General features: G+C 33.0%; 2 protein-coding genes across 10 annotated transcripts; one reads left to right on the top strand and one right to left on the bottom strand.

Annotated features, from left to right (window-relative positions):
• Positions 1-5,150: 5,150 nt before the first annotated feature.
• On the top strand, positions 5,151-10,274 carry LOC105157824 (uncharacterized). Of its 6 annotated transcripts, XM_088882271.1 has the most exons (7): positions 5,153-5,319; positions 5,689-5,796; positions 8,050-8,299; positions 8,456-9,408; positions 9,485-9,553; positions 9,652-9,850; positions 9,996-10,274. In XM_088882271.1, exons 2-7 carry the CDS (start codon positions 5,794-5,796, stop codon positions 10,064-10,066), a joined length of 1,545 nt encoding a protein of 514 aa, XP_088738397.1. In that variant the 5' UTR covers positions 5,153-5,319; positions 5,689-5,793; the 3' UTR covers positions 10,067-10,274. The 6 variants fall into 6 exon arrangements, with proteins under 6 accessions (XP_011072638.1, XP_088738397.1, XP_011072632.1 ...); XM_011074336.3 differs by having other exon boundaries at positions 5,151-5,319; positions 8,050-9,408; positions 9,652-9,882; XM_011074330.3 differs by having other exon boundaries at positions 5,154-5,319; positions 8,059-9,408.
• A 736-nt stretch (positions 10,275-11,010) lies between these two features.
• Positions 11,011-13,315, bottom strand: LOC105157811 (WAT1-related protein At2g37460). Of its 4 annotated transcripts, none has more exons than XM_011074296.3 (7): positions 12,986-13,301; positions 12,837-12,899; positions 12,556-12,672; positions 11,989-12,241; positions 11,734-11,916; positions 11,472-11,623; positions 11,011-11,357 (listed from the first exon to the last, which is right to left on the bottom strand). In XM_011074296.3, exons 1-7 carry the CDS (start codon positions 13,171-13,173, stop codon positions 11,153-11,155), a joined length of 1,161 nt encoding a protein of 386 aa, XP_011072598.1. In that variant the 5' UTR covers positions 13,174-13,301; the 3' UTR covers positions 11,011-11,152. The 4 variants fall into 4 exon arrangements, with proteins under 4 accessions (XP_011072598.1, XP_020547878.1, XP_011072605.1 ...); XM_020692219.2 differs by having other exon boundaries at positions 11,734-11,880; positions 12,986-13,298; XM_011074303.3 differs by having other exon boundaries at positions 11,734-11,895; positions 12,986-13,278.
• Between the last annotated feature and the right edge of the window lie 4,951 nt (positions 13,316-18,266).

The following is an 18,266-nucleotide window of genomic DNA, read 5'->3' as shown; positions in this document are numbered from 1 at the left end:
GTGTCGGATCTAGGGATGCAAACGAGTCAAGCTCGAACCTAGCTCGATCATTTTTTGTGAGCTCGAGCTGAGCTGGACGAGCTCTTATGGTTAGAGCTCCAACCATATATTATAATGAGCAAGCGCTCGATGAGCTCTTATGGTTCGAGCTGGAGCTCGACCTCAAGCTCGTCCACTCAGTTTCCATCGAGCGAGCATGAACCATGTATAATGAGCTCAAACTCAAGCTCATCAACTCAGTTTCCATCGAGCTTTGAAGCTCGAGCAAAAGCTCGAATTTTCAACAAATTTAATAAACTACTAATTAGTTTAATAGTACTATAATAGTAAAAGTATATGAAATATATATACATCAAATTAATAAAATACGTGCACATAATTTTGGGTAGTTATTAATATTAATAAAATAAATAAACATAAGTTATTTTCTAAAAGTGGTTGGTCTCATTATATACAAAAATAAATAAATTAAAAGATGATTTTTTTAAACTAAAGTACAAAAATAGTGATGGATCTCATTATATATATAATAAAATAACAATACAAATAATTAAAGTTGTTCAACCATCATTGTTATTATTGTTGTTATTATCTTTGCATTAATTCATGAGAATCATCAAATTTTGACATAAGTTTACAAGTAATAAAGTAAATTGCATTCTGTATCTTGGTATGATATATACTCACAAATAGATATAAAAAATTATAAGTTAATTGTTAGGATTTATTAATTTAAAAAAGTATAAGAGATTCCAAATAGATATTGAAATTTAACATAAAATTTATATGCATCATAAATAATTATTCACAAAAAAAAATATATTAAAACTTACTACATTGTTGATTAAGCTTGTTTTTGTGTAGAGATTAAATGTATAAATAAAAGTACAGTAGTTAATTACTATATAAAATTAAAATATATGATACTGATTAATAATTATAATATATGGTTAATTTTGAATATAAAGTTGATATCAAGCTGAATATATATAGAATTAAATATATAAAATTTTAAAAATATAAAAATATATAAAAATAAAAATAAAACTAAAAATGAAAAAAAACTAGTGAGCCAACAAAATATTTTGAGGTCGAACTCGAGTTGAACTTCGAATTGAGTCGGCTTACGAAGCTCACGAGCCAGCTCAATTTATTTGCCACCCTTAATCTATTCAGAGCACTGATCACCTCTAGGAATTATGCGATTAGGGCAAACATGTTCGACCATTGCTTAGTTTCCATATAATCACAATAAATTGACGATTCCAACAACTTATATGCAAAAGAGATTGTGTTCCTAGGCAAACGATAAATTCCCCATAGCTCGATAAGACAAGTGTTCCTAGGCAAACAATAAATTTCCCATAGCTCGATAGAAAATAAATAAATAAATAAAGTACAGTGGAAATCTTCATCCTCCTTATAATAGATATACGGCATGATCCAGTGTGTCTATTTTTCAATTTCGGCACGACTAGCATAGCTTCTTTGTAACCCTCTACATGAATGCCTTGATTTTATTCAGAATTCCCAACTTCCACAAGCAACTCTAGCCCGCCAATGCATGTATGCTCAACTAGTAACGATGGACCACTTTAATTAAAAAATTATTTATTCGCTTTCTTGTGCTGGTGGCAGGATTGCATTTATAAGTAACTATGTTCTTTGAAGTTTACCACAACTAATGTGATCATCAGAGCCGAAGCTATCAACAACTTTTTTTTTTTCCGCCTTTCGAGCTTAGACACTCTTGTTACGTTACACTAAGTGCTATTTTTTTTTTTTTACCATACGGAACTTACAATATATTACAAAATTGATATTATTACTACTAAAATAGACAAAACACTTTTAAATCAAATCAAGGGTCTCTTTCTTGATAACAAAAAGTTTTAAGGTGTGAACATAAAACCTCAACCCCAATTTGATTTTTAGTAAGTAGAATGATTTTTATTTTTCAAAAATTAGCTCAATCCCATAAAATCTCAAATGAAATTATTCGAAATTTTGAAACCATTCAATGAGTAAATATGAAACCTCAGCACCATAAAAGTCACCTGGTTGGCGCATTACTACCCACTATTCTGTGTGCCACATTATATTTTAAAATTAGGGTTAATTATATTTAGATTTTGTCTAATAATGTTAAATTACACTTTTTTTTAAAAAAAATTTAAAATTATATTTACACTCTTTTAAAAAGTTCACCGTTTACACTAAACTTTTTTTTCGCTATGGTCTACACTTTAGATGAAAAATATTGCGTTTGAACAAAATTACATGAATTTTTAATTTTATCCCATAATTTAATCGTATGTAATAATAGTGGAAAAAATCTAATAATAATATTTCCCTCACTCCATATATATATATATGTTACATTTATCTTCTTATAGTTACAAAAATATATAAAAATAAAATGAGGGGCAAAATTAAAATTTATATATATATATATATATTTTTTGTTTACGTCAGTCTTTTCTGTCCAAACCCTAACGGAAGGGGTTAGGTATGGCGGCGAATTTTCAGAGGGTGTGTAAGTGTAATTTTGAGTGTTTTTTTTTTTTTTTTGGGAAAACAGTGAAATTTTATATTTCAGATGGGATCGAAGTGTAATTAATTCTTTAAAAATAATGAACAATAAAAGTTTTAAAAGAACGAGAATTTATTGTTGCTAGTAAAGTAGTAAACATAATGATATATGAATTAATTGATTTACTTATCGAGTTATTGATATTACAATTTGAATTATTTTTATCTATTAATTCGAATTAGTTATGATGTCATACTATTTTTAAACCCTAATAAGTTGATATTATAAATTGATATTAAATTATTGTATAACATTTTTGACAAATAAAGTCACATCCTGCATACAAATTATGATTTCTAAGTATAAGGTTATAAAAGAAAAAAATGCCTTTAAATATTTTTTTGTTGCTCTTATTTTTCTTCACATTTAAATAACAAAAAATAAAGGAAAAAAATTGGTTATTCAATTTCATGTACTCGACTTTAATCGGTATCCAATGAGTCGAGTACCCGACTTTATCGAATTTGCACTGAGTACCAAAACATGCTACCTGATAAAATCAGTTATCCGACCCAAAAAATCCAAAACTGAAAAAACCAGACTCATGTCCAGCCCTAACTGGGAGTATTGGATTATGCGATTAGGGCAAACTTGCTAAACCATTGTTTTGTTTCCATATCCATATAGGGAAGCAAATAATTCAAAATAAGCAAAAAGCTGCCGTGTCCAAATAGGTAGAAACATATTAAATCGACGATTCCAATAACTCATAGACATAAGAGATTGTGTTCCAAAGTAAATGAAAAAAAATTCTGTGGAAATCTTCGTCCTCCTTATGATAGATATGATATGATCTAGTGAGTCTCTCGCAATTTTGGGGCGAGTAGCATAACTTCCTTTGTAAGTCTGTACATTTTATTTTGAATTCCCAACTTCCACAAGCAACTCCAGTCTGCTAACGTACATTTGCTCAACTGGTAGCGACATACAATTTTTAATAAAAAAATTATTTATTGATTCCTTGCGCCGGTGTCAGGGCTACATATATGAGTAACTATGTCCTTTGGGGTCTACCGAATAATTTTTGTAAATATATTTTAATTTATCATAAGCTTTGTTCATGTTCTTCTATTATCACGTTGGTCGCTCCACTCTGCCTCTGATTTTCTTCTCCACATCAACAACATGGCTGATGGCCAATGCCGTCAGTTGATTTCTTGATATTTCAAGCGAACAATTTAAAGTCACCCACAATATAATTTAAGATATGATGGGGTTCCTCGACATTTACTTTCATTCCAACCCTAGGATTACTGGACTGCGGCTCAATTGCCGAAGCATTGATCACCTCCAGGAATTATTCGATGAGGGCAAACGTGCTCAACCATTACTTTGTTTACATATCCATATAGGTAAGCAAATAATGCAAAATAAGCAAAAGCTTGCGTGTCCAAATAAGTATAAACGCAATAAATCAACGATTTCAACAACTCATAGACATAAAAGATCGCGTTCCAAAGTAAATGATAAATTCCCACAGCTCGATAAGACAAAAAAAGTTAAAGTACGCTGTAAATTTTCATCCTATTTATGATAGATACAACATGATCCAGTGTGTCTTTTCGCAATTTTGGTGCAACTTACATAAATGCCTCGATTTATTTCGAATTCCCAGCTTCGGTAAGCAACTCCAGTCTACCAATGCATATTTCCTCAATTGCCAACAATATACCACTTTCAATTAAAAACAAAAATAATTTATTCGATTCCTTACATCGGTTTCAAAACTACATGTATAAATAGATAAACGGTAATTAATTATTATTTTAATTATTATTTCTTCGTCCTTCGAACTCAGACAGTCTTATTACACTATACCAAACGCTGTATTTTTTTACCACACGAAACATACAATATATTACAATTAATATATTATTACCACTATAATAGACAAAAACCACTTTAGAATCAAATCAAGGGTCTCTTTCTTGACCAAAAAGTTTTGAGATGTGAACATAAAACCTGAATCCCAATTCAATTTTTAGTAAGTAGCATGATATTTTATTTGTCAAAAATTAGGTCAATCCATAAAATTTGAAATAAAATTATTCAAAATTTAGACCGTTCAGTGAGTAAATATGAAACCTCAGCAGCATAAACATGACCTGGTTGGCGCATTACAACCACCTACTATTCTGTGTGCCCTATCACCGTTCATCTGCAATTAATGAATTTGGTACATACGATTAGCTGACCTCCGAATCTTATTACACCCTCTCATGCACCCTATTTAACTCATTCTTATCTGTTGCTGCAATCCCTCTTTTCTCATTTTCATTACAAGATTATTAGCACTGTAAAGGGTCCTCTGCGCCAATCACAACGTAACAGAACCAATTGGAAGTCTACGCGTGTGACTGTGATTAGCTGTATGTAATCTCTCACGCAATGTGATTATTCCAATGGTAGGCGCGTTCGCAGTGGATTGATTCCCTTAATCATCGTGTGAGTGAATTGTGGCCGTGGATTTCTGCACTCGTTCCACGTGGAGAAAAAGCAGCGAGGAATTATGGTGTGCCCGCGTCGTAGTGGATCAGTCGTCTCAGTTTAAAACCTCGTTCACTGTCGCTGAGAGTAGAGTGTGGTGTTTTTTCGCACTTTCTGCAGAATTTATAATAATAAAATATTGTTATTCAAAAAACCCAAAAGCGTTTCGGTTTCTTCTCCGGCGTGGGGTTGCCGGAAAAACTGGCCGCCGATCAGTGTACATTAATTCTCAGGAGGAGGTAAAGAATCTTTTACTCAAGCAGAAAGTGAATGACAAGAACTAAGACTCTTTTGTTGCTTATGGGTGCGGCTCCATTTTCTTAGGGTTACGGCTTAACTCCATTTTGAGAAAATCTATTTGATTCTGAGTCTCATTGTTCATTCATTGCATGTAAATGTTTCCAATGTATGCGTTGTTACAGTTTTGAAAATAATTGAATTTGGGGGGTGGGGATAAAAGTTCTGTTGGGTGGGACTGAGTTTTTTAGGTTGAAACGATGTTGGTTTTGCGGAATCATTGAAAGCGATCCTTGATTCTGGTTTCTTGTTTGGATGTTTAAATTAAGCAGTTATTTTTCTGACCTTAATTCTTTTTATTGCATGGGCAGCCAGCCATGGTCTGAGGCAGGAGGATGAAGTTATCTGGAATTTTCTTTTCTAATGGGAGTTCATCAGTGAGCTGAGATATCTGTGTTTGAAGCTACAGTTGAAAAATGGTAAAGCTCTTTCTATGATTTTAGGAACATCAATTCAAAATTTGATTAATTGTTTAAGGGCTTCATTTGTTTGGTTGGCTTTTCTTATGCTGTGTGAAAATTGGTCATGTGATACTTTTGTGGGTGATTCATTTCTTAAATTAATCTTTGTTCATCTTATTCAGGTATATTAATCTGCAACCTTTTGACCCTCATTGTTGAATTGAGTACTCAAAAATTTATTCTGCATCTTTTTCTGTTTTCTTTTTTTTTTTTTATTGTATATAGTTTGAGTGTATGTGTAACAGTGTAAGCATATTTGTGTGTATCTTTGTGTTATATGCTTTTGTGTATTGATGAACTTTGAAATGGTTGCACAAGGATGGTGCTTGTAATTGGATCAAATTTTTAACTTTTCTACACCATGTATGTGTTTTTGTTCTATATTGATCACGGTCGCCCTAGCAATGCGACATGGTGGACGTACTTGCATGTGTGTGTGTCGCACATGTGTGCGTGCAAGTAATTTACGTAGATGCAGATCTGTACACAGTTACGATCTGCTGCGTATATTTTATGCTGAGGGAATTGTCCTTTTTAAGAATATTTATTGTGGATTCATCGCTTCGGATTCGTTTGCCACTCAATCATTTTGGAAAAAAGTATATCGACCTAATCGTATCAACAGTGATGATTAAAAACCCAATTATGTGGGGTCCATACATATTTTGTTAGAGTTTTAAGAAAAACCAAAATTCTAACGGTAGTGTGAACTCTACTCTTGTTCCCCGATCATCAGGCTTTTTTCATTAACTATGCATCCGCTAGACTCAACAATTAATTGTTTATGCACGTGATTAATGCGCCATTAATTAAGAGTGTCTAGTAGAAATTTAGTTATTTTGTTTGAGCAGCAAACAATGTCATTCAAGAATGTCTAGTAGAAATTAGTCTGTTAATTATTTATCAATTATGTAAGAAGGTAATAATCTGTAAACATTTTCACATCTTTCAAGTGATTCTTTAGGATTTACTTGTTTTAATTCTTTCGACATTTGTGTGCAGTATTCTGCCGTGCATTATCTTTCTCATTGTTAGTGCTACCAGTGAGTGATAACCCTATCAAGATTTAGTACCACAACATTCACGTGGCAAATAGACATACGATTAAGAAATGGCATTATTACTTTATTAAATTGGGGAACTTAGCATAGAACAATTTCTGCTGAACATAAATTTGATTTGACCATAAAAGCGAAAACAAATTTGCCTATAAAGAAAAGGAATCATGATAAAACCTTTTAGAATAGTGTTTGCTTGTATGTTCATATGCATAAATCAGAATGATACATGTTCAGGACGTATGTACATAAATGTGCATGTACACAAGCACTTCATCTGCCTCACGTGAAGCTCATTAGACAATGATATTGTTCATTTTGTACTGAATTCCTCCATCATTTCCCTGTTATGTTCTACCAAAGATGCAAATGTTTTTAAAGGGAGATGGTTTTTCTTCCTTAATGCATTCATTGACCACATTGAGTTGTTCAATGCAGAAACCCAACATTTCCTACATAAACATTGCTTTGGACTTTTTTAGGGTCTACATTTTACCTCAATAACTGTGTATGGAAATATGTCGCTATCTGTTGAAAGAAAGCTGATTTGTTTCATATGCAAGATGTTTATTTTCTAATCTGTTCTACGTGTCCTGAATTTACATGTTACATAGTACAATCTATGTCTGTGGTCACCTAAAGTCTAATGTCAGCGCACCAAAATGTACCTAAACAGACACATATAGGACTTCACCACCCATGATCATTAAGTTTGAATTTGTATATAGTATGTCGACATTCAAATGAAGTAATTGTGTCTAAGTAAAAGAAATGAAATATGGCTACTGAATTGATTGTCAACCACTGATCGAACATTCAAATTCAGAAAAACATGCTTCACAACCATCATACATTATCCTCATTGAAGTTTTCTTGATGCTCTTTTGCTTAGTTGATGTCCAATTTATTTCTTTTTGTGCATGTGCCTATTTACATACGGATACCATATAATGTCCATTAAATAGTATTTACTGCTCCAATTAGTGATTGTCTAGTGCCTGCTATTTTTAGCCACTTAACTTGCCCAAGATGATTTCCTACCCTAAACTCCTAGAAAGAACTCATGTGCCGGGTACAAGGTCTGCTTTACTAATTTGCTGCTGTTGTTAGTTTTTGCATTAATCTGAAATATATGCTCCCATGGTGTTGCCAGTCTTTTCAGAACAACAGTATTTGGTTGCCCAATGGCTCTGGTTCTCTGGTTAATGGAGAGATATGTTATGACGCTTCAACGAGAGTGGAGCAAAAACGTGGTCATCAGTGGATTGCAGATCCTTCTGAGCAAGATTTATTTTTCAACAAGAAGCAAGCAATTGGATCTGTTAATGAAACTTCAGGACCGGCAGTTGTAGATGGCTCTTTATGGCGTGATGGTTCCAGTTCTCGGTCAGCAGGTCAAACAGGTGACCGCCTGTTCAGCCCCAAGCCTGTCAGGAGTTTGAATGTTTCTGATAAGAATATCCCCTCCATTATTTCTTCAGCAATGAATATGGAAAAGAAAGGGTTTCAGAATCAATTTGGAAATGATTCTTCGATTTGTTTAACCATGTCTCATGCAGTGGAAGATCCTTTGTGTGCGAATGCTGGGCTTAGAAAAGTCAAAGTCAATGAGGTAAGGATGTCAGAGAATTGCTTGCCTGAGTTTGTGGGGAGTTCCTTCTGCATTGGAGACAAGGATAAAGGAATTAGCAGCACATTTCAGAGAACTGGTAGTAACATGTTTCTTGGACCTACTTATAATACCGCTGATGGAAATGCTATTTCAATGGATCCCGCCTTCGGTAAGATAGACAAAAATTTTATGTCAGTTGGACAGGCATCCAGCACGAGAGATGGCAATTTTATGCTTGCCAATCCATACTACAGCGGGATAGATAACAATGTCCTGTCCATTGGTCAGGCCTTCAGCAGAGGGAATTACAATATTAATACTGTAGAAGGGCAATATGAAAAGGAAAGTGGCAACTTCATGTCAATTGGTCCTACCCACAGCAAGGGCCATGAGAGTTTCTTTGCGATGGACCCTTTCTACAATAGAGTAAATGAGACGTTCGTGGCTGCAGGTTCCACTTATAAAGGGGACGCAAATATTGCCCTTCGGAGTCAGCAGGATGCTACTGTTGTATCATTAGGTGCTCTGTACAATAAAGAGAACTCAAGCATCCTACCAATGGTTGAAAACTCTAGGAAGGGTGAACAAACTACAATATCTTTTGGAGGCTTTGAGGATAATCCTGAGAGGGATCACTCTAGTCAGCTTATAAGCTATAACGCTTTGCTAGATCAATCCTCTGGTCAATCTTCAGGGGCGTTGGTACAGAAAGATTCTGGAGAGCAGCTAAGTGTGAATGTTCTCTCAGCAGGCACTTCAAGGACAGATGGTGCACACAAGAATAAGGAGCAGAAGACAAAGAAAGGATCATCAAATAACTTCCCTTCAAATGTTAAAAGTTTATTATCCACTGGCATACTTGATGGGGTTCCAGTGAAGTATGTTTCTTGGTCAAGAGAGGTGAAGTCAGATGTTCCTTTCTTTTCCATTCTGTTGAAGCCTTTTTATCTTGACCATAGAACATTTGTGCTTGCAGAAAAATCTTCGAGGAGTGGTCAAAGGGACTGGTTACCTGTGCAGCTGCCAGGATTGCAAGCTTAACAAGGTCAATGTTTTCAATGTCTACCGATGGTAGTTTACTGAGTGTTTTAAGGCAGAATAACCTCTCCTGCTAAAATTGTCTTCCTGACTTGCCCTGTACAGGTCATCAATGCTTATGAGTTTGAGCGTCATGCTGGTTGCAAGACCAAACACCCAAATAACCATATCTACTTTGAGAATGGGAAGACAATTTATGCAGTGGTCCAAGAACTGAAGAGTACCCCTCAGGACAAGCTTTTTGAAGTGATGCAAAATGTGGCCGGATCTCCTGTCAATCAGAAGAACTTCAACACTTGGAAAGGTGAGTTCTCTCGTTCTCCATCCTTGATCTAGGTAAGGAAAATGATGTCTTTTTATTCCCTGAATGATAATCATTCATATAAATTCATTAATGTCTTTTTCGTTTTCTCCTCTGACTATTCTTTGTTATTCATTTTCATCCTTAGCATCATACCAAGCTGCAACCCGTGAACTTCAACGTATTTATGGGCAAGATGAAACGGTCGTGCCATCTTGATATGCCATTTCTCCTGTGTCAACAACGTTGGTTGATAACTGTTGTCGCCTAGCTAGTAGACAGGACAGTAGGCAAAAAAACATTATCTTTTGGAACATTACTTTTGTCAGGCATCATTAATTCTGATCTGTAATATTGATGCTTAACTTGTTTGAACATCTCAGTTTTAGCTTTCTTCAATATATTTTGTCTGTGCTTGCCGTTTAAATGTCTGAATCAAGTACATTTTGCTTAATCTTTGGTGCATCACATCCCCTTTTGCTGTACACAATCACATGTTCTTCTTGAATTAATTACATGTGATCTTAGTTCCTTGGCATGAGATTGAACTGGGCAGGTGCAAATTTTAGATCTGTGATATGTCTGCTTCTATTGAATATATCTTCTGCTGGTAGACTGATACTGTATTTTCCTGAACTGGTTATAGTTAGGTTTAAGATCACTACTGATTTTGGATAGAGATTGATGCTTTTATTAGTGGAGCTTGTAACCCTTTCTTTGATTTCAACATCAAATGAGTTGGGAAACATTGGTGTCTTGAGCATTTTAATGTTAAAATTTTTTCACCTCTATGGCCTCACATGGATAATGGTGATATCATTCATGTCAATTCTTGAAAATATACATGTAGCTGTCTAATATATGTACAAAAAGTAACAAGGGAGAGAGTTGTTGGTTGAAGTCAAGTCCCTCATGGTGGTGTTTTGAATTCTACAATTTGTTCAAAGTTGGTAGAAATCATAGTACATTGTTGGAACTGTACTTGGAGGAGGGGACAAGTCAACAGTATTACTAGTAAACCGGCAGAAAATTCTGTTATAGTAGATTTGAACCGGATTTGAATAGTTTTAGAGAGAGTCAAATATTTAAGCCGTATTTTGGTAACATTAATTAGTAAGAAATCCCTGAAGTTTCTACTGAATGCTAGTGATGAACAAGCGAAATGACTAAACTGCCATTCATTCACTGAAAATCATAGCTGAGATTTGTAGGGAAGGGATGATATTAACAAATTCAAAATTTCATGAATGATTTTGAAAAAAAAATCAAACTTAGATTTTGAATCTTCCCACATAGGACAGCAACTTAAACAACATTATCACATGATATTGCCTTGGAGACATCTGATTGGTTATCTTTTGAGGCATTTGTAGATGAATTTGTAGCTGATCCCTGCTTCTCAACAACCATCTCTGATTGGGCGTTCAAGGTCAAAGATTCTTTCTTGTCCTTAGCCTTACCCCATATAAATAGGTACAGCCCAACAACAATCACAATAGCTCCACTCACCCTGCAATTTTACCTTATTTATTACCTCATCCAATACATTTAAATATAAAACAATAATTAAATATATATCCCCACATTCATTAGTTCAAGAGGATTATAATGCAAAATTACGTACTTGCCCACGTCCAACTGCTCAGCTAAAATGAAAGAACTCATCACTGCCACAAACACCATACTCAGAGGATTAAATGATGTCGCAAAAACCGGCCCTTTTTCCTTACTCACAACTCCTGCAACATAGTAAGTAATTCCAGAACCTACTAGCCCCTGCATCATCATTATTTCCTTGTAAAATATCAAGACATATTTTTTAAAATAATAACTATATATAACAACAACAACAATAATATCTGAAAATAAAACATCGACCGACTTACGCTATAAACATAAGCTAGAAGTTTGGTGTCCCCTCTTATAGTCCAGATTGCGGTGTTGCTCTTTTCGGCCACAAGAGTGAGCGCAGTCCCTTGCAGCGCTCCGCCCATGCATATCAGAGCGGTCAGGGAAAGTCCAGCCGGATACGACTTCAACGTGATTGCCTGTAAATAAGTTAATTTCTTCTGTATATCCCTAGTTATATTATAACATTTTTTAAAAAAAATAAAAGAAGGGAAGAGTAAATAGATAGACACCTGAAGAATGTAAAAGATAGACCAACAGAAACAACCAGCTGTGATCATGAGAGCTCCTCTGACTGGATTTTGGTGGGAATTTGCATCAGCATCAGCAGCAGTGAGTTGAGAATTTATGTGACTGTGTCTGGTCCAAGGTAGTCCAATGATAGATCCTCTTACAAGAGTCATAATCATGGCTCCACTCACTGTCACTAAGGTTCCTGCAACCTTTGCCTGGCTTGACCACCTTTTAATATTCACTCTTTCAAGCCTGCATTAACACAACTGTGCGTATTTAGGTCTTTGACAATGATTTTATCGTAAAGTATTGTCAATTCTGAATATATTTAACTGTTCCACGTTAAAATTATATAGTTTTGACACAAAGAATAACGTGGGAAGTCTTAAAACATATACGTTATTATTACTCTCTCGTCTCTATTTAATGTAAGATGATAGTGGTGTATATAAACCGAATTATATATATTGGGTTCATGTTGGTGAGGTGTAGAAAGTAAAGAAAGAGTGAAAACTTAAAATAGGGAAATGAAAACATTCTAAGACAGGAGTGTGGTGTTTAATTACCCGAGTGCCCAAGCTAATAAAAAGGTTATGGCAGGAAGAACATTGCACATTGCCGATGCAAAAGTTGCCGTTGTGTATTTCATTCCAGCATAGTACAAGTTCTGATCTATGACAGGCCTGTATATAACATCAACACATGCATACATAAATCAGTTCTTACAACCACCAAAATTCATAGGAATTAACATTTTCGAACGTGTGGGTCCCATATATAACACTCATAAGATCCCACCTCTCATAGAACCCACATCATCAAGAGAGAGAGAGAGAGAGAGAATTACTCCAACAAGGCAAGCAGTACTATCTTGTAGAAAATGGAGAAGGTCATTCGTGGCCTGATTTTCCTGTTGAGACAACAAAACCATGAGAGAGAAACTTCCAACTCCACACAGACAGCAGAGACATGAGAGAGAGAAACAACATTAAAAACCTTTCTAATACTAAGGCAAAAGGCGCCATTACAACTGTGGCGACAATATTCCTGTAAACTGAAAACGTGTAATGGCTCATCCCATGATTCAGAGCAGACTTTGCGATTATTGCAGAACCCGTCGAACCAAACTGCAGCATAATCACAGCCAAATACGGCTTTGCTTTCCTCAAAAACTTCGAATCCATTTCTGATCTTGATTGCTTCCCTCTCAGTTTCTTGCTCTACCGTATTTATATATGCATATATGCATTTCCATGCATTGATCTCCTCCTCATGATATATATATAGATATAAATGTATGTATATATATATATATGTATACATATACATAATGTATGTATATAATTATACGTACATAATGTGTGTGGTTTCCTGTGAGGGAACTAGAGAGCAATTGGAATACGGAAGCACAGTTCTGAAACAATGGATTCCCCTACACGTAAGAAAAGTTCAAATTTTTGGAAGTGAAAGATGGAAAGAAGCTTTAATTTGTTAAAATATGGGAAAAAAAAAAAAGAAGAATGGATTGTTTAATTAGGTTTTTAATTATAAACTCTTTGTTATAAGAAAAAATACATACAAAACAGACTGATTTTTTTTTAATTTCAAATTTTATTTAATATATGCATATAAAAAATTTACTATATATCAACTACAATTTTATTGGCTTTGGAACAATATTCATGCTAAATAATTATTATTAATTATGATTAAATCAAATTTGATATAAAAACTTAGGTTATCCATTATGAAAAGTATTTTTTGCTACGACTTTTAGTCATAACAAATATTTTAGCCATACTTGTAAAAACCACAGGTCAACACTTGGTCTGACTATTTACTATGGTTATTTATCTGTAACAATAATAATTAGACATGATTAAATATTAAATATTTTCTAATATATGTATTTAGAAACTATGTCATCTACTTTAGTAAAAAAAAAAAAATCACATATGCAGTATATATATATATTAAATAAAATAAAAAAATATAATAAAATTTGAAATAAAAAATTGAATTCAAATATACATATATATATATATATTTATGACTGGAAAAATAAAACAATCAACTAAAAATCGATTGGACTCGATCGATTACAAGGTGAAAATTGTGTTGAGTTTGATGTTTAGCATAAAAGGCAAGGTTGAGTTTTTTTTTCTTTTTTTCCTCTCTGTTTTTGATAAATATTGTAAAATTTATTTCCAACTCGATTTAATTAATTGATTAATTAAAGAATAATAATAATATATACATATATAGTAATTTCAAGTTAATGAAGAGAAGCCATGGTTTAATGTTTTGTTTTCAGGATGTGTTTCTAATTATTAGATAATATTATTTAAAAGTATTCATTTCACAACTAAAAGATTTGTTAAAAGGGTGAATAGCAATTTATCCTCTGTGATATTGAAAATGAGCACATTATCTCCCTATGAAAAAATTATAGCAATTTATCCCCCGATACTTTGAAGCAATTTACCTCCTTCTATAGGGAGGTAAATTGCTTCATTTAAAAATCATAGGAGGGTAAATTGTTGTATTTTAAAAAATACAGGGAGGTAAATCGCTATTTGTTTTTTCATAAAGGGGTAATTTGCTCATTTGCGATATCACAAGGGGTTGCTTGCATTTTTTCCTTTGTTAAAATTAAATAATAGTGAAATATTAATTGGTCATTTAATTTGAGCATATAGTACATGCAACTAGACTTGGGAATAAAGTTTTAAATATTCCTTAAATAAAATATTTATAATAATGGACTTATTTAACTTATATTAAAGAATTTATTCATCAAATCAACTTTACATACAGTTATGGAACTCAATAATAATAATAATAATAATAATTCAAATTGAGCTTTCAATAAAAAGTCTGATTACCTCATCCAAATTAGTAACATCCACACACAAAAATTCCATCACTTGGTGGAAAATATATTAAAGAAATTCCCATATGTCTGCTACATATATATAATTAAGTAGTAGCTGTCCTAATGAGAAAACACTTGGAAAGAACTATGACACATTCATTGCTACCATTTTTGACTTTGTCTGTAAACTTATATTTTTATGACATTAGGTTCAGATTGACTTTGATAGATTTTACAAATATTGGGACTCATGTAAAATTTTAAATTAATGAAAAAAAGAATGATCAGTCGGACCTGAATTAATTAAAAAAAATAAAATTTATATCTTTAGTCTAGTGAAAAATGCGTAACTGATTTAGATGGTTTTCATATATTAATGTTAAATTATTCTCGTTTAAGAATATGTATCAGAATCAGATCAATCAAGAATTGGTATTGGGTCCGGATCTCATTGCCACTCATTTATGAAAGAAAGGTTTCATGACGTACATGGTTTGCCCGTGAGGGTATGGCGTCTTCTATCTAACCGTTTAAACCGTCTAGATGAAACGATCGTTTCATATAATATGATAATCAGATCAGATTTTGGGTTCGGATCTCATTTATAGAAGAGACATTTCACGTGTTGGATTTGCACGTGAGGAGGGCGTGTTAAGATATTAATATTAAATAATCTCATATCCAACAATTTAAACTTTTAGATGAAATGATCGCTTGACATGATCGAGGCCGATGAGTCGATCTCGGAAACATGTTTTTGGTAGGATAAGGTTTTGAAGTAGTGTGTTCATGCATATTATCATGTACGTATGTAATTTGTGATTAAGAGGAATAAATGGCATCCATCTCATGTTTCCATAAGTTTTATAATGCATAGTGCCACAATTATTATTATTAGGAATAAATGGGATCCAAATCATATTTCCATAAGTTTATGGGCCATGACGTGACAATTATTCTTACCAACAAAATGCCATCCGTCTCATATTTACATAAGTTTGTGGGCCACTATGAGAAATGGATATTCGCATTTGATAAATTGATATTCGCATTTTATTTCCATTTACTTAAATTAATTGTTTGAATAAGGAATTATTGTTTTATATATCTTATGATGATAAGTATAATATTTTTTTATTTTTTATTTTAATTCTAGTAAATTTAGCTAATTAAGATTGAATTTCGATAGAAAGATTTGGGTAGTATTTCAGATGACTTCATATTACAATATTGAAAAATATAATTTTATTGAAATTTAAAATACCTTATAGTACGAATCTATTTAAACGAGATTGTGGGTCTGTTGTGCCTTCTTTGGGCGATAATCTCGAGCTGAATGGTTCGGTGGAAGAGTGGTTGCACGGAGTACACGGACGCCAGGGCACTGGTGACTATGTACTATTCTTAATGATATGCTGATATATCTCGTGGATATAAAATAGAAGGATGTTTTGACATACGCACTCAGAGGCGGTGGCTACAAATGGGGCGTCTGCTATAACTCTTCTTGCGACAGCTGGTCCTAGTTAGTCTCTTGTCTTTCGATTCATTCAGCTGTATCGTGAAACTTGTGCTTAGCTGTTCTCTATTTTGCTCACAATAAATAAATATCGCTTCTTTTCTGTGGAAATTAAAAAGAAAAAATTAAGTAAAAATCCGTTCGTCGTAACACAATATAAGTGATTGTCTGATGAAATTAATGTAATTATATACTTTAACTTATTTATTTTAATAAATACAAAATAATATTTATAATGAGAAAATTTATAATATGATTTACTTCACACGTACTACTCCTCAAGAATGTAATAAAACAAACGTTAATAGTATCAGGAGTCACATGTTATTATTCGCATCGAATATTGAAAATAAAACTTATCCAACAATAATAATAAAAAAAAACAGTAGAATAATATATTTTGATCAAGTCAAAACTAAATTAATAAAAATAAATTCCAAATTGAGAAAATTAAAACGCAAAACACGAAATAACACTTAAAGCAATTAATATAAGTCTCTTTTGAAATGGAAAATCAATTGACAATGAGATGTCAAAATCAAATCTCTTTGACATTAAAAGATTTACTTGGTAGATTCGGAGACTTATTGGACACCCTTTTAGAGGCAAAATTTTGACAAACTTGTCTACCCTAAGACAATTATGTGTAACCTATTCACCCCAAGAATCATGAATGAGTGGCAAAGGCCAAAATAATTGGGGAGACAATGGCACAACACAAACATGTGGCTGCCACAAATATTAGCCACATTTTTGGTACAAGAATGGTAATGTTTGCTACAAATAATGAATGGTTGGGATTAGGACCAAGAATCTAAAACAAGACTTTTAACTAATTTTTTGCACTTGGACTAGATTTTTGGGCACATTGTACCCATCTTTATCTCCCACAAAAAGGTCATTACTTCTGTTATTGCAATTCCAATCATTACAACATATTCTACAATTAGTAATAGTAGCTAAGGTGCATGATTATGACAGTAGAGCGGACAATATCTCGCGCAATGAGTTTAATGGTTTTGGCTGAAAAATAAGCATCAGTAGGGATAAGAGACGTTGAGGCTTATAAGCAATTCAAATTCTTTATCTGCAATTGATGTGGAACGTGTGCCCTATTACATGAGGTATTATCCATTCTAACTTCATATAAGTCTCTGGGTTTTGTCCTGAAAAGACGTCTAGCTAAAGAGATGAGGCTTGGGGACTTAAGAAGTCACTTGTGTTGCTTGTCTGCAATCGATGCAGAATGTTTGCTTATCAATGGAATTTTAACATATGTAAAATTAATTGAAAGTTTAATTTGTACGGTATAAGATCACATGAGATGAATCGTAATTTTACTATTTTGCTATATATAAATGGAAGGATTTAGATTTAAATAAATAACTTTTGCGAAGAATTTCAAGTCACAATGTATTAGATAATTTTAAAATTCAATTCGATACCACAAGATTTACAACTCAAGGTAGGAGTTCAAAATTTAAAATCTTTTAAAATATGGGATTATTCAAATGAATTTATAAAATTTGTTATTGTATATTTAAAGTTTCTAATTTTAGTCCAAATCCATTAATCAAAATATAACTTAAGAGAAATATCTAAGAATTTAAGTGCCACACTAATGTTGTAAAAATCGTGGGACTTTTGTTTATATTAAATGAAGAAAGCTAATGGTCCTTTAAATACTTAAAAATTATTTGACCATTATACGAAAATTAAGTGGTCTTTTAAAACGCATACTCATCGTAATAAGCCACATAAATACAAAATATAACGAACAAATACCCAGTAACTTCATAAGATTACAGTTAAATCATTATAATAACGAGTCCATAAATTTTATATAAATATCAAACTAAACGAGCACATTAATTCAAAATAAA

This window comes from Sesamum indicum, linkage group LG1, assembly GCF_026168435.1.
Source record: "Sesamum indicum cultivar Baizhima isolate 11 linkage group LG1, ASM2616843v1, whole genome shotgun sequence".
NCBI classification, from domain to species: Eukaryota; Viridiplantae; Streptophyta; class Magnoliopsida; order Lamiales; family Pedaliaceae; genus Sesamum; species Sesamum indicum.
This window is presented reverse-complemented; position numbering and strand designations above follow the sequence as displayed.

Excerpts from the sequence above, each read along its gene's own strand:
- LOC105157824 (XM_011074317.3), top strand. Across the intron at positions 9,409-9,484 it reads ATGTTTCTTGGTCAAGAGAG|AAAAATCTTCGAGGAGTGGT; the intron begins GTGAAGTCAGAT and ends TTGTGCTTGCAG. Across the intron at positions 9,851-9,995 it reads GAACTTCAACACTTGGAAAG|CATCATACCAAGCTGCAACC; the intron begins GTGAGTTCTCTC and ends TTTCATCCTTAG.
- LOC105157811 (XM_088882275.1), bottom strand. The coding sequence starts at position 13,173 with ATGGATTCGAAGTTTTTGAGGAAAGCAAAGCCGTATTTGGCTGTGATT. Across the intron at positions 12,673-12,836 it reads GTACTGCTTGCCTTGTTGGA|GCCTGTCATAGATCAGAACT; the intron begins GTAATTCTCTCT and ends TGTTATATACAG. Across the intron at positions 11,624-11,733 it reads TTCTAGCTTATGTTTATAGC|GGGCTAGTAGGTTCTGGAAT; the intron begins GTAAGTCGGTCG and ends ATGATGATGCAG.